The sequence below is a fragment of the Carassius gibelio genome, chromosome B2 (assembly GCF_023724105.1).
Source record: "Carassius gibelio isolate Cgi1373 ecotype wild population from Czech Republic chromosome B2, carGib1.2-hapl.c, whole genome shotgun sequence".
Classification (NCBI taxonomy): Eukaryota; Metazoa; Chordata; class Actinopteri; order Cypriniformes; family Cyprinidae; genus Carassius; species Carassius gibelio.
In genome coordinates, this window is record NC_068397.1 from 14939972 (window position 1) to 14956495 (window position 16524).

Here is a 16524-nt window from a genome sequence, read left to right on the forward strand (position 1 = left end):
GTACACGTGACCTAGAAAATGTATAAATATGGGTAGCGTCCGTCCATTGTGTGTTCACCGGAGAGTCGCTGCCGTGGACAACAGACATTGACAGTATGGCGTCGACGAGCCGGTTAGTTACCATTTCTGCTGGTTTTGTGTCTCTGATGTCGTTTTGTAAATGATGATGTAGGTGACATCTGGATCTGTGCGGTGTGGGTCACTATAGCCTTTTTAGTCGTAGTGGTGCGTATAAAGCAGATCTTGGATAATTATTACAATGTCATTTTCTGCCAGCGCACGTTGGCTAAGTTAACTGTTCGCTTCGCATCGTATGAAATACGACACAATGAGAGCTAATTTCTGTAAAAAAAAATTGTTTCAAATCTGCCTGGAAGGTTGAGACTCCTGTCAAAAACAAACAAAGCAACACAGTCACCACAGAGCTAACACCACGCACATCACTAACAAGATGGGCTCTTAAAAACTCTCAGGATACGATTCCCACTGATTATTTATCTAATAAACGTTTTCTTTATTTATCCTAACTCATGTCTTCGTTGTTAAGGCTTTAACATGAGTGTTTATTTGCAATCACCTTCTGTTAAATCCAAGCTACTCTTTAGTCCACTGTTTTTTTCATATTTATATATTTAAACCTTATGATTTTATGGAGATTGCACAAATATATAAACTGATGCATAACAAGCCCTTAGCTGAGCAAATAGCATGGCTTATTCAAAATTATAGCTAGCTTAACAATTGAATAGGGGTCAGGGAGGAACACTAAAAGTTGATGTGTCATGTTTAAAGTAAGTAAGGTTTAGATTATTTTATATATATGTGCACATGTAGAAGTTCGTATATAGTCTGTAGTTCTGCTGTTTTAAATAAAGTTAAGAAAAAAAATGAATAAAAGGTAATGATGCATCAGGATCTTCTCTAATGAATGAATCTGTACCAAATAATAAAATATCTTATATGCCCCTGCTTCATATGTGTATCTGTGGTGGTTCATTTGGCATCTTTCTGTAGTGTTTACTGTATCCTAATCCACAGACAAACAGTTGTTTACTAATGTCAGTAGAGTTCAAGAGTTCATGTGGATTTTTACTGACCTCTGGAATTTCGTCTTTTTTAGTGGAGACTCATTTCCTAAGGTGCAATGCCCCAATCACCCCGATGCAATACTAGTGGAGGACTACAGGGCAGGAGACATGATCTGTCCTGACTGTGGCCTTGTAGTAGGTATGAGTTTCCACCTGCTTCTCAGTATATTCATTTTTCATCACTAACTTAAACAATAAAACAATAAGCTTGTGTTTTCTTTCTTTCTCAGGTGACCGTGTAATTGATGTAGGGTCAGAGTGGAGAACGTTCACCAATGAGAAAGCAACTAATGACCCGTCTCGTGTTGGTGACGCTCAGAACCCTCTCCTCAATGGAGGAGACCTCACCACCACGATCAGCAAAGTAAGGGACTTGTCTACCTATTTATGATGCAAACATGCATACATTTGTGTTTTCATCATGATTTTTAAATCTGGTATTTCAGGGGACAGGTGCAGCGAGCTTTGATGAGTTTGGAAATTCCAAGTACCAGAATCGAAGAACCATGAGCAGCGCGGATCGAGCCATGTTGAATGCCTTCAAGGAGATCACCACCATGGCTGACAGGATCAACCTCCCCAGAAACATTATCGTGAGTGTCCCAGCCTACTAACTAATCGAAAACATTCATGGTTTTTGTTAAAGGGGTCATATGATGCAATTTCATGTTGTCCTTTGTCTTTGGAGTGTTACAAGCTGTTGTATACAAGCGTGCATATATAAGATCCGTAAAGTCACAAAGATTAGAGTTTAACTACGAGATATTCTTTCTAAAAGTTAAGTCATCCACGCCCTCCGAAAACAGCTCATTTAAAAACACCCCTACAAATCTTTCACTGTGTGGGAACATTTGGATAACGCAGCCCAAATGTATACACACAGAAATAATTCATAACTTTTATTCTTGTTGTAGTATTGAGTTGTCGCTGCCAACATGTTGTGGAGATGCTGTGTGTTTCCAAATATGGTAAGGGGGGGGACATCTCCATCATATGCTTGAGGTATTCGGCCAATCACAACGCACTGGATATCTGGCCAATCAGAGTACACCTTGCTTTTCAGAACGATGAGCTTTCAGAAATGCGGGGCAGAGACTAGAGGAGCAACCATACTATGTGGCAAATAATGTGTTTAGAAACTTAAAACACATTGCATTACAGCAAATACACAAAAGAATGTTCTTTTTAGCAACATCATATGACCCCTTTAATCAGTATTTCCAACCTCAGTAAAGTTTCCTTTCTCTGTTACAGGACCGAACAAACAACTTGTTCAAACAGGTTTACGAACAGAAGAGTCTGAAAGGCAGAAGTAATGATGCGATCGCTTCAGCCTGCCTTTACATAGCGTGCAGACAGGAAGGCGTCCCTAGAACATTTAAAGGTATAAACCACTTGCTCATTTTTTATTTAGTTGTTTATTAATAAACTATATTGTACTGAATTGTCTGTTTACCGTCAACGCTGGCTCAACCAAAAGAAGGCAACAGTGGGGCTCCAAAAGAATAAATTATCTTCATTTTCTTTGAAGGGCAATTCTATTTTGATCAGTAACTTATTAACTATTAAAAACAGACTTACTGTGAGCTACATGCTTCGATAAAGCTAAGAATTATTTAGCCAATTGTTATGTTTTACAATCAATTAAATACTTGATTTAATTGTTTTGGGGGTTTGAAGTTTGTAATGCACTTCATAGCTGGTTGTTTCATAACTCTTAAAAAGACTTTTCTAAATCCCTGTGGGAAAAAAAATTCTTCCAGAACAAAGGCTACTGAAAAAGTGGGTGGGCACTGTTGCCCTCAATAGTGTGAGTTTATTTGTTTGAGCGACAAACAAGTGGAAGGCAGAGGGAATGTTCTGGAAAACCTCTTAGTTTTGTAACTCCAGTTGGTGATGCATTTGGTCCAGAAATGACACACTTCACCTTTAGCATGACGCTAGATAACTCTATAATTAAAGATATTTAGCCATCATTATTTCAGCAGGTCTTGGTATATATAATTTCTGTCTCCCTCCACCCCAGAAATCTGTGCCGTGTCTCGGATCTCGAAGAAGGAGATCGGCCGCTGCTTCAAGCTTATCCTGAAGGCTCTTGAGACGAGCGTGGATCTCATTACAACCGGCGACTTCATGTCACGTTTCTGCTCCAACTTGGGCTTACCCAAACAGGTGCAGATGGCGGCCACTTATATCGCCAGGAAGGCCGTTGAACTGGACTTGGTTCCAGGGCGCAGTCCGATCTCAGTGGCAGCCGCAGCCATTTACATGGCCTCCCAAGCATCTGCTGAGAAGAAGACACAGAAGGGTAAGAGAGAACAAATATATAATCCAGTCAATGAGTATAGCGATAATCATAAACGAAAAGCGGTATGAATGGAAGTTCTTTTTCTCCTGTGCAGAGATTGGGGACATCGCTGGAGTGGCAGACGTCACCATCCGTCAGTCCTACCGTCTCATTTATCCCCGCGCTGCCAATCTCTTTCCTCCAGACTTCAAGTTCGACACACCAGTGGATAAACTTCCTCAACTGTGAACACCCATGTGCCCCACACTCACTGCTCTTTGTACTTTCAGATTTTTTTTCCCTTTTCTCTTTGAAATTTGCACGTTTTGCTCTTCCCCCGTGAAGGCCGAAGCCTTTTGAAGATGACGGCAGGGATCCGACAAAGTACAGAAGACACATTCCAAGTTTAAATCGCAGATTGCAGGCTCTACTTTAATTTGTGTGTATATAAATTGTACATATGTCCATCTGAGAATTTGGTGATTGCAATTAGGCGTATTTCTTACTGTAACATTTTCCTTTGTAGGAAATGATTTTGTTAGCTTGTTGCATTATATTTAGTAACTTAAATAATAAATGCTTTTCAGAAAAGCATGGTGAACATTTCAGAAATACCCAGAACAGGTGTAAAAATACCATGAGCTTTGAAAGCGTGTAGCTCACGAATGGTTTTATTTCCCCTTCTTTTTTTATTTCACGAGGGGAATGGTGTGAAGCAGAAGTTTCTGTCCGTGTGTTTCTGTTCCTGTATCCACAGCTTAGTTAATATAAAGATTTCATGAAACATCAAATAATCTTTTTTGAAGTGACAAATAAACCATTTACAACCTGATTAGGTCTACGAAATGCAGAAAGACTCATGACTTACATAATAAACATTTAATTTTTGCATTCATGATTGACTTTTTTTTTTTTTAGCAAAACCTGTTATTTACACCATTGTCAAGTCAAACTTCACGACTGTACCTTTGAAACTTTTCTTCTGCATCTTGCTCCAACATACAAGTAGTGGGTAGAAAAGCTTTGTACAGTCCATTTGTTTTCCCACCATTTAGATAAAACATGGATATTTTAAACAAAAAATGAGTGCTTCCAGCTTGATATTGTTTATGTAGTGTAGCCCATATAATACATCAGACCTCCAACTATTATCTTCTACTCCACTTGAATTGCTTATTACACATATGAAGGTAGAGGCCTATTTTTGAACATGTAGACCAGTTATTAGTATATTTCTATATATATATTTGGTGTCTAGTATATATTCCAGTCAGTCATGTCTCATGACCACATAAGAAAAAAAGAAAAAAAAATGGAGGAATTTCAGTAGGGAACAACTAGGCAATGAGGTAATGTGATTGCCTGTTACATTCACACTACTGTTTAAAAGTTTGAGGTTGGTAAAATTGTTTAACCTTATTCACAGAAATCTCTTTGAAAAATCAATTTGAACAAAAATCCAGTAAAACGGTAACATTGTTAAATAATATTGACATTTTAAAGCAACACTATGTAACTTTTTCGGCGTTCAAAATTAGCAAAATGTATATAGTGAGCGAGTACATTATAAATTCATCTACCAAGACGCGTTTTTGTCTTATCCCAAATCACTACGATACATTTATAAGTGATTATTTTAGCCAGTTCGGTTGCAGTTACCTGCGTGAATCGCACTTGTGAATTTGGTGAATTCTCGAATTTAGAGCTTTATGTAGCACCGGTTAAAATGTTCTTCCGCGGGAAGCGTGCAGTTCTGTTTATTAACCGCCAGAGCGCTAAAATTAACATAGTGTCGCTTTAAATTACCGTTCAGTATTTTAATACATTTTAAGACGTGGTTTACTCCTGTGATGGTTAAGCTGAATTTTCAGTGTTTAATTACGTACAGTATTAACGTATTAACTTAAAAATCCTACTGACCCCAAACTTTTAAACGTAGTGTAAATCCACCGACAGCTTGAGTCTGGTTAAAAAAAAAACACATGACCCCCATCCTGAAACGTAATTAAAAATAATAATAACTTACTGAATGGAAGTAAATGCATTTTCTGTGTCAAAGCATTGACATGACTAGAGTTGTAACTGGTAGTAATTTGCGGTTTTCATTCTAACTTGCATCATAATGCATTAATACTGCATTGTAGGGAAGAGTATAGATTCCATCAGATAAAATGGCTAGATAATTTGGAAATAGTGGCAAACTTGACATTCATTGGATGAGGTACAATGTATCACCTATTTTTTCGGTCTATGGCTTTAAAACGCTTTCACAGGATTAACCTTGACAGCTGACAGATTTTTTTAAACTACACGCATTGTAAATGCTTCAAAAACAAAGGCTCATAGTTCTCAGTATAACTGAAGAAATTCTGTGGCAAGAAGAATGTGGATGTGGCCTGCTGACTTCCTCAACACTAGGGGGTGTCAGTGAGGCACCTGATCACATGGTACATTGTGTAAGTCCAGTTGTAAACTAAACTGCTCAGTTTATGTTTTTCATGATCAGTGCTTAGGTCCTGATGAAATTGAATAATTATCCCGAACCTGAAAATAAAAGTTTCTTCTTCATGTTAAAATGGAAAAGGGGTTGTGGTAATCCTAAAATAACACTGCAACAAAAAAGGGATATTTGCAAATGATCCGATTCACATTTTCTGTATCTGTGTGTGCGTGTGTGTGTGTGTGTGTGTGTGTGTGGAGAGGGAGGGATGTCAACACATGGCTAACACCAATCTGCAATATAGTCAAAGTCTGCAAACAGGTCCTGCTTGTCCTGGGTCAAGGGCCGAGGCTCTCTGGGAGGTGTGAGCACCGGAGCCTCTGAGGTAAATTCATCGTCAAAATTACTAACGTCACTGGAACTCTGGATTGTGGGTACAAATGGTGGCTTCGCTTTCTTTGCTAAAAGTCCATCCCAGTCAATATTCTGTAAAAAAACAATAAGGTCCAGATAAGATTGATATTCAGAGAAAGGGATAAATACATTGCTTGGAATGAACTGAGACATGTAGCCAGATGGTTCAGAAGTTACCCTGAAGAACAGATGTTTCTTCACATCCTCTGCGTCACGTTCACCGGCTCCAAGTCGTCGCTCGGGATTCCTTCTTAATAACTGTGTGCGAATGAGAAAGAAGTTAATAACAAGACTGGTATTCGTGTCCACACCTGGTAAGTTCACACTGGTAAAGCTCTTAGTACCAACCCTTCTCATAATGGAGATGGCTTCTGTTGAGAGGAATCTTGGGTAGCGAACTTCATCATTCACAATGCTGTCAAACACCTCCTCTTCATCATCACCAGGAAATGGAGACTATAGAAACATGAATTATGAATAATGTTATTTCTATCTCAAATAAATGCATAATGTATAATGGTTTCCACAATAATATAAACTATATATTAGAATGATTTCAGAATTTTTTTTATATTAAAATATATATTTTTTATGTTTTATTGTACTTTTAATTGAATGATTAAATGTAGCCTTGGTGAGCATAAGATACTTATTTAAAATAAAATAAAATAAAATTAAATTAAATAAAACTCTGAGCCCAAACTTTTAAGGTAGTGTATTTGGAGAGATTATGAGAAAAGAATAAACCGAAGTGGATGAGGTCTGACCTCCCCGACAAGCATCTCAAAGATAAGCACGCCGAGTCCCCACCAGTCCACCGCACGTGTGTAGGAGGTTTCGGTTAACACCTCAGGTGCCAGAAATTCTGGAGTGCCACAGAAAGTGCTCGTTCTGTCCCGGTAACCCATTCCTAACACAGAAAAGAGTAGAACATTTGCCTCTGGATTTTGTACAGCAGACAACACAACAACAAGCTTATCCTTACCTTCTTTACAAAGACCAAAGTCGGCAATCTTGACGAATCCCTCTGTGTCAAGCAGTAAGTTATCCAACTTCAGATCTCTGAAGAATACATTTATTAACCCTCAAATGCACTTAACGAAATACAATGAATATTTATGTCAAAAATTCAATAGTAAAGAACAGATTTTTTCTAATACCTGTATACAATCTTATGCTCGTGTAAAAACTGTAACCCCAGGACGACACAGGCTGCATAAAACCTGCAACAAGCAACAACAACAGAACATGTAAAGATGACTTAAGCCTGATTACAATCATCTAAAAGCATGACTTTCGTGTCCCTCACGTGGCCCGTGGCTCTGAAAACACATCGGCGTGAATGTGCATCATGAGGTCTCCTCCCGCCGCATACTCCATCACAAAACACACATGCTCTTTGGTCTGGAAACATGCAAAAAGATTGACGAGGAACGGGTGTCGCACACTGTTCACAGTCTCGAATATCCTCTTCTCACACATCAAACTGGGAGAATACAAAATAAGACAGCTAGTAGTTAATACATTTTGCTCACACATATATAAAACATATATAAAACAGAAGAGAACAATTTACCTTTCAACCTCATCACGTGTGACAATATCTCCCTTCTTAAGGGCCTTGATGGCAAACATTTCACCTGTAATACTGTATTCCGCTAATAACACCTGGAGGAAAAGGGAAAGTGAAAACAGATGGTGTTTCCTGCTAGAAAAGTCAGTGTCACTATTTCGGGTATTTGTCAAGGTATATGTAGTGCTATATGGTTGTTAGGGCATTTATGGTGGTTGTTTACTAGTCCTATAAGACCACGCTCGAGTCTCGAGGATATCTTGATAAAGATACCATTCACTCTTTAAAATGTAAATATAGCATTTTTTGCCAGCTGTATGATCTGTGTATGTGTATGATCTGTCACAGAAAACAAACATATCACTTACAAATAAAGTTAGGTGACACTTTACTTAAAGCCTTTATGTATAATGGCTTTCAGTAAAGTAAGATAAAGGGTTATTAGAGGCTATAATGCATTATAATCATTCATAATGTGCGTTGTTATACATTATAACACTGTTGAAAATATTTATAACCAAATTTAAAATGCATAGTGTAACAATTAATTGCTAAGTGTTATAATGTATTAATTGTGGTTACAGTTATTCATGAGATTGTACGATGCATTATAAATTGCATTACAAGGCACAATTAATGCATTAAAACTAAATTTATAAAGCGTTATACATAAAGGCTTTGAGTAAATTGTTACCTAAAGTAAATAGCAAAAAAAAGTAGGAATGTCATTTTTTGTGAACAATAACCGATAAATGGTCAAATACAGAAAAATATCAAATACAGATTATATTATATATATTACATAAACATTTTTCTAAATAAAGACTGAAAACTAAAATCAAACATTTTAAAAGCCACAGATAAATTAAGGCATCACAAAATTATAATGCTCAATATGAAAACATGAAAAAGAGTTATTTTGAGACCTAAACAAAGTTTTTTATTTTAATTTTTTATTAACTAACATTAAACACTGAAACAAATGTTTGGCTCATGGTTATCGACTAACATGAACTGATATAACCTTATTGTAAAGTGTTTCCTGAATATCCAAAAATGATATTGCCTCAGCAATCACCACAAAACAAAAAAAACAAAACAGGAAACTGTAAATAGCCTCATACCTTTCCAAAATGGCCACGGCCTAACACTGCAACACATTTAAAGTCTTTAAGACTGAAATGAAACTGTTCTTCCTCCTCTTCATCCCTACAACAACAAAAGTCCTTTAGTAAGGTTGTGCATACTGTACTTGCTAGTACAAGACAAACTATAAATAGTTCACCTTATTTCTGTGTTGAGCTGTAACGCTGACGGCTGAGTCTCATGTTCCACGACTTCTTCAAGCTCAGATTGAACAATGATGCTATTTCTGTCATTTCGGTAGTCAAATGAAGTCAAAGCGTCCTGTAAAAGAAGAACATAAGCCTTTCAGCTGCCGCTGTTTATACAAGATGACACTGGATAGCTGTTATCTTTACGTTATTAAAGGCAATGGTCAATTCATTTCCTTTTCCTTTTAGATGCAAAACATGAATTACACGTCCGCTTCAGATCTTTATCCTCAGAGTTTAAAGGAGTCTAACTGTGCTTTCAAAAAAACAGATGACATCAACACAGATGCCTGGACAGCTTATCTCTACAACAACCACATGATAGTGCGTGCTGTTACCTGTTTTTGCTCTTTGTTTGGGATCCTGTCCTTAGGCAAGACTTCTCTTACACTAACAGGAGAGTAATGCTTTCTTGTAGCGTCTTTGTCAAAGTCCAGTTTTGTCACTGTTGGGTCACTAGAGAGGGCAGACGAACACAAACAGACATTTGAAAGCACTGCATAATGACAAGTTTAACAAAGTAAGTGTGTTCATTATATTGTATGTCCATGCCTCCTCAGAGCAGGGGTTCCTGGGTGACTGCTTTGTCCAGTCTCAGCTGCCAGCTCTGCCACTTGAGGACTAAATGAGTTATTGGGAGAGAGATTGGCCCTCCTCACCAGCCGGCCCCATGTACCGATGCTCATCTGCGAGGCCTGTAGGAAGGGTTTCCCTGCAGACATGGGAGACGAGAAGAAACACATTTATCAGACCCCTATAAACCTCTAAACTTCGAGATCATGGTAATATAAAACTGTAGCTACAACGACAATAACATAAACTAAAACAAATGGTGTTTCACAAAGGAAAGCTTTCAGAAGGTGCAGGTTTGGGACCGAAGCCCATGTTTGTTGACAGGTGGGAATAAATCATGGTTTTGCTTTATTACAAGCAGTTTGCCTGTATTATGAAAAGGAATTGTATTTGTAAGTGGCCCATAATTAGTTTTTTTGTGACAGCTTTAATATTTAATTTATTAGCTGCTCTTAAAAGTCAACATTTTCTTTTTGAAATAAAACCGTTTGAATTTCTATGTAAACATATTGTAACTGTCTCCCGAGCTTGCTATGAAATTTAAGATTTTGTTACATCACAAAAATAAATACAATAAAAACAGCCTGCCCAGTATTAGACCTAAACACAAACCCGTAGCCAGCCTACACTACCGTTAAAAGTTTGGGGTCAGTAAAAAATTATTTTTTTTGATAAATTAATACTTGGATTCAGCAAGGATGCATTAAATTGATCAAACCGACAGTAAAGAACGTTATAATGCTATCCAGCTCTTTCCTAAAGAGCCTACTGTGGTTTAAATTACGGGAGGCACTTTCAGTTTGGGGAAGTTCCACTCAAAAAGACTGCGACAAATCATTTGAGTTCATAAGGCTGCGATAGAAATACGAAGTCAGGTTATGTTTGGTATATTAATTCGACTTGATATAAAAACAAAATCTATAGAATAGCTCTTTTCAGCCCACTGCATTATTTTCATGCTAAGTATAATATTTTCCACTGTAAGTATATGAAAAAAGCCAACATATACTGTGCATTTGTGATCTGTTCTCCCAATTTAATTTATGATATAAATTATGAATAATTCCCTGGAATGCACTAAGAATCTTTCATTTTTCTACTCAAATCCCCATATCTCTTTCTAGGTCTGTTTTCACACAGATGATGTAAAATGTAATTGTTACGAAATATATTACTATTACTATAATGATATTTAACACGTACTTATATTGCTGCGGGTAGGAGGAGGATCTTTAAGAGTTATTTAGGTTATGTTTAAAGTGATTCGTAAATGCTTTTAGACTTAAAAATTTCCTTTTAATTATCGATTGTTGAAGGGTGAGTAAAATAGTGTCATCTCATTGTACCCAGTTTTTGAAAATGCTGATTGTTTACAATGTAAACAGACATTTATCTCATAATTTGCGCAAAGTTGCTGTTTTTTTAATTTTCTATTCATCAAAGAATCCTGAAAAATGTATTACATGTATTATTAAGCATTAAAAGTATAAAAATTAAGTAATTTACATGTATTATTAAGTATTGCACTTTCCACCTAAATATTAAAGAGCCACACAGATGGGAAATCCAAAATTACCTGTATTACAGTGTATGATGTATCTGTCCATCAGTCAAGTAAGGAGTCGAATCTGAATCGCCGAAACGAGTCGTTATAGATTTCAAATCTTTTGCCCATCTCTATGTACGTCTCTAGGAACACTTTGCAAAATAATCTCCGCCTACCGTCTTGGGAGAAACGGAACTCTGACCTGCACCCCCCCACCCCCCCCACACACAGTTGCTCTGGTTGGTGTGAGAGCATCATGTCGAGGAAACAGTGTGTTTTTAATTGTAAAGGCAAGTTTGTTTTATTTTCACTGCCAAAGAATGAAGATCAGAAGAACCAATGGCTAAAATTAATTTTTACCACAATACCAGAGCAGTACAACAAATCCTTGTTGTGTTCACAACATTTCACTGATGACTGCTTTTCTAATCTCGGTGAGTACAGCGGGATTGTCAAAGCGTTTGGCCATAAAAGAGGGTTCATTACCAACTTTATTTAGACCAACGAGCATCTCCGAATCACAACGCGAAGTATGATTATGAAGTTATGTGTTTGTTTTCTCCCGAGCGTCTTATCAGTATGTGTGCTGTCTGCGCTGATCTTCATTTACAAACACGTCATTAAAATGAAGTGTAACTCCGTGAATACTCAACGAAGAGACATGAGAGAGATATCTATAGAAAGCTTGACATGTCTACTTTAACACTAAACAAGTGCTGCCGAAAACAGATATACTGTGATAAAGTAATCCATATGAAAACAACGCGATGTCTGTTTTTCATGTCTCCCTTCGTTATATCTAATGTGACCACGGCCCCGCGCTGAACGCGCTTTTCAGATTCAAACTGAAGCGCGCGGCTTGAATACACCCACTAAGAAGAGAAAGAAGCGAGACAGTTCAAGTTTTTGATTTTACTGTTTGCTTCGCGATGAGAGGAATAAGACATAATTCACCCCAAAAAGATGCTTAGGTATTGTTTACCGTGAAGTTGTGTGCGGAACAATCAATCAAAACTATGTCAGTTGACCAATCAGTTGGCCGGTCCGAGACTCGAACTCACAACTTTAGTGTTAGGAGTCAAACTCTCTAACCATTAGGCCATGACTTCCCCACACACAAAAAGGGTACAATTTAATTCTATAGGTCTTGCAAATGGTCCTACAAAGCTATTTTTCAACATTTTTTTATTTTGCTCAAGAAAACCATTTTGATGAATTGTCAAATTGCTTAACGTCAATATTAATCTGCTGTGTCGAAGAAATGCCCTCACCTTGTTGTTTTGAGAAGATCTTTTTCTGCCTTTGGAGTTTGGTTCTTCTCTCAATGACTGGATTAAAAAAGGTAACCTGCAACAAAAATGGCTTTTAGATTGAGCTGTGAAACTAATCAAATTCCACTTCAGATCTACTAGGTTCAGTTTCTTTAGAGAAGCAAAGGTGGGAAAACCTGCCAGGGGGATTCAGGGGCCACTGCGCATGAGGAATTCCTCTTTGATTTTCTCACAGAGCTCTGGGCTTCTAATCAGAGGGAGCTTTGTGGGAAAGTATTGATCGATGAGAGACAATATTGTAAAGGTACCTCTGCAAATAGAGTCCCTTGTGGCTCAAGGTAAAGGCACATTCCGTGCCGCTGGTTGTCCAGGAAGTCCTCCAGTCGCAGGAATTTCACAGCACAAAGGGACCGCCAATCTCTCCAATACACAGATATCTCCAGCTCACGAGACTGTGGTAAACAAACATACAATATATATATATATATATATATAAACAAACAAGACCCAGAAGCATTTTATGCATAAATAAACAATGTACAGTGAGTTTACCCGGTCTAGCTCTAATGTAAACTTCTGGTCCCATGACTGATTACTGACAGGTTTCCAACTGGTCTGACCAACTACAGTGTTGTCAAGCTTCAGAACAGCACTAATCTCATCTAGAGACAAACAGAGACACATACACACATTAAGCTTCTGAACTGCCACAGCTTTGCTTTTTAGTTGTAAAGTCAAATGAAAGGCTGGTGAAAAGCCACTTAAAAGAAAGCTCTAAGAACTACTCAACTGGACAATTCGTCATTTTTGGAGAGATTCCGAACGCTGGTTCCTCTGCGGTTCCCACGACTCATGAAAGAGGAGCGCGTTTCACTGGGGCTCCAACCGGGCAGCGGCACCGATGTGGCTTTAGAACGACCAGGAACATTGTCTAACAGGTCCTGACATCCCATGAGCCGAACCTCTAATTTGCCTGTTTTTGTCAAAAACAATCACCATTAAAATATGCTTCCATTTGAAAGTTTGGGGTCAGTAGGATTTACAATTTTTTTTTAAAGAACCCTTATGCTCACGCAGTCTACATTTATTTGAAAAATATAGGGGAAACAGTAATATTGTAAAATATTATTACAATTTAAAATAATGGTTTCTATTTTAATACATCTTAACATGTAATTTAAAAGTGCCAAAGCTGAATTTTCTGCAGCCATTACTCCAGTCTTCAATGTCACATAATCCTTCCGAAACTATTCTAATATGCTGCTTTGATGCTCAAGATACATTTTTTATACAGTTGTGTTGCTTGATATTTCTCTGGAAACCATGACATTTTATTTCAGGATACGTTGACAAACAAAGTTCAAAAAAATATAATTTATTTTAATCAATTTTAATCAATAATAAAACATTTTTATTAGAATCAAAGATTCTAAATGTCTTTAATGTCACCTCTGATGAATTAATGCATTCTTGCAGATTATATTGTTTTTATTTTAATCTGCAGAATATATTGTTTTTATTTTAATCTTAATAACCCCCGTTTGCAGCTTCATGACACTTTAATAACATTTAAGGTAAATCTGAAGGTAATATGTTTTGGTCACCTGTGAGTGCAGCTGGTTTGGTGCTGTACTGGTTTTTAACAGTGCTGTTGTGGTTCTGTGTCGATATGAAGCTCTGGCGAGGACTGAGGGCTGGAGAGGACATAAGCGATAACTCCTCCATGATCAGACTGCTCTTGGGATGGTTCTTTGGAAGCTCATTGAGTCTCTGCTCCAGGGAATATTTCAACAAATCCAGCTTCTGGCTGGACTCATTAAACCTGGCTTGGGCCTGAATTTGACAAAATTACAGCAGAGGAATTAATGGCAGTTGGATGCACAGATATTAATCTAAAGGTGCAGTCACATTTACTGTTGCTTGTTGAAATGCTGTGGGTGAAATCCAGTCATAGCAACAGAACTCTGCACACATATTTTGCTTTTACTCAAGTTGGTTATGCAAATACACTGCATTGATGAAGAGAAAGCTGCTTGGTTTGAAAGTAACTTCTATGTAAGCTGTGCTTCATACATTGCTACACTACTGACAACAGACTATGGACTTTTTCTGCACACAAATATTTGTCAAACTTTCTGTAATGTTGCCTGCCGCACCTTGTAGATGCTAAACTGAAAAATAACATTAACAGAACAATTCACCATTAATGAACTTTGTCTTTATTAATATATACACACACACACACACATTAATTTTTTTAATCTAGATTAATCTCACTGTAATATTGGAATTAATCTATATTAATCTAGATTAAAATGGCTCATCTGAATTCTGCCAAAGGCATTCAGAATATGTGTGCTATTCAAAAAAAATAATGACTAAAAGTCATTTTATAACGGGTTTCTGAAGCTAGGTGGTGCATTAGACTAGGGGCTCATCTCCTGTTTCCAAAATGCATCACAAAGTGCTTGAGAAAGCTGTAAACTAATAACACATTGCACAAGGTGCAAACAACCTTACGCCTGTTTCACACATACTCTTCTGCAGTGCGTATTTGTTTTATATTTTTTTTAAGCTCCCATGTTAACAGATTCCAGCGTTCACGTGGTTGCCGTCCGTCAGTGCGTTCCAGGAGCGGTGCGTCTGCAGCAATGCAGCGGTCGTGTACGTACCGAGTAGTGGACTGCAAACACGTCCTGTGTGAAAGCACATCGAGTCCGTGCTGAACCACATAGGTAACGCACACGGACTGCATACGCACTGCAGACGGATTATGTGTGAAACAGGCATGCGTCTTGTTGAGGTTTCCATTGGGAAGCTTCTTAAAAAAAAGATTTTTCCCTTAAGCAAACCTGGCGGCTTCAGCTGCATCCATGTTAGCACATCACGTTTGATGTGGTAATTTCACAGTAGGCATACACACATGTTCGAAGACCCCCTACAGTGCAATTCGCTTAGTCATACATCCGCGCTAAAATATCAAGGTGAAAGTTATCACAGCTCGCCTACCATAGACCCAGCTCTCAACCCAACTTTGAGAATAGATTAACAGCGATTTTTTTTTTATCGCCCGATAAGAGTCTCCCGTTAACGCAGCACATTAACGGTGATAATGGCCCACCACTAATATATATATAAGTTGTCCAGCAGGTAAAGGGTGGCGGCTTCTTCTAGAGGCCGTATCCTGCTCGCTGGACATGGGGCTTGCAAAATATACTCAATAACCTCAGTACCCTGAGATAAAGGAATGAGCATTGCATCATCATGGACGACTGGTTGGGGAAACTCCTGTTTACTCGGTTACTGAAGCCTGATTTGTTAATGTTTGTGTAGTTGCACAAACCTATGGTGCTCAGGCTCGCCAGAGAGGGTGTAGCCAACTGCTATACAAGTTGGCCTGGAGTGGCATTTCATTGGATTCAATTACTGAAGCGACAGCCATCAATTCACTATAGCAGTGATCTTCAAATCTGGCTCGAGAGATCCACTTTCCTGCTCCAAAAACACCTGAATTTGCTAATAAATTTCTTTAAAAATCACAGGTAGGTTTTCTGATTAGGGTTTTTTGACCTTTTGATGCTGAACTCCTGTTGTGTCATCATTAACGACTAGTAGGGAATAGTATCCATTAACTCCATGCTAAGCAGATGCAGAAAGTAGCTTGTTCCGTGAGCTTAGCCCAGGAACACTCAGTAAGGGCTCCATAAATTTGAGCCACAAAGAGACCCGGAATGTTCTGAGGTCAACTTGAGATAACTTTCCCAACCCAAGAGGGGGCCATTCCTCTGGTGGAATGGGCCCTCACACCCAAAGGGCACTGCAAGCCAGCTGAGGCATGAGCAAGAGCTATAGCATCTACTATCCAATGAAACAGCCTTTGCTTTGTGACAGGCAGTCCTTTAGAGCTGTGATGGCTGCCACATAGACTTTAAGCCAAGAAAGGGTGCACCCCTTATCCAGCTGCTCCTGTAAAAAGGTTAGCTCTTCAGAGAGAAAGT

The 16524-nt window shown here is 38.1% G+C and overlaps 2 protein-coding genes across 2 annotated transcripts in view; one reads left to right on the top strand and one right to left on the bottom strand.

Moving 5' to 3' along the window:
- LOC127951091 (transcription initiation factor IIB-like) lies at positions 1-4270 on the top strand. The gene is made up of 7 exons (XM_052548743.1): positions 1-112; positions 1121-1227; positions 1319-1452; positions 1535-1681; positions 2343-2472; positions 3115-3396; positions 3491-4270. Exons 1-7 carry the CDS (start codon positions 96-98, stop codon positions 3622-3624), a joined length of 951 nt encoding a protein of 316 aa, XP_052404703.1. The 5' UTR covers positions 1-95; the 3' UTR covers positions 3625-4270.
- Positions 4240-16524, bottom strand: part of pkn2a (protein kinase N2a) — a 25032-nt gene continuing 12747 nt past the window's right edge. The window contains exons 6-22 of the mRNA XM_052548742.1: positions 14131-14359; positions 13317-13499; positions 13079-13188; positions 12835-12978; positions 12527-12602; positions 9689-9848; positions 9475-9592; positions 9088-9209; positions 8927-9011; positions 7806-7897; positions 7539-7715; positions 7390-7452; positions 7215-7291; positions 6997-7139; positions 6578-6685; positions 6407-6487; positions 4240-6301 (exon numbers count right to left, since the gene is read on the bottom strand). Of these exons, the coding sequence (XP_052404702.1) occupies positions 6098-6301; positions 6407-6487; positions 6578-6685; positions 6997-7139; positions 7215-7291; positions 7390-7452; positions 7539-7715; positions 7806-7897; positions 8927-9011; positions 9088-9209; positions 9475-9592; positions 9689-9848; positions 12527-12602; positions 12835-12978; positions 13079-13188; positions 13317-13499; positions 14131-14359 (2172 nt within the window). The 3' untranslated portion in view covers positions 4240-6097. The remainder of the gene's footprint in view (positions 6302-6406; positions 6488-6577; positions 6686-6996; positions 7140-7214; positions 7292-7389; positions 7453-7538; positions 7716-7805; positions 7898-8926; positions 9012-9087; positions 9210-9474; positions 9593-9688; positions 9849-12526; positions 12603-12834; positions 12979-13078; positions 13189-13316; positions 13500-14130; positions 14360-16524) is intronic.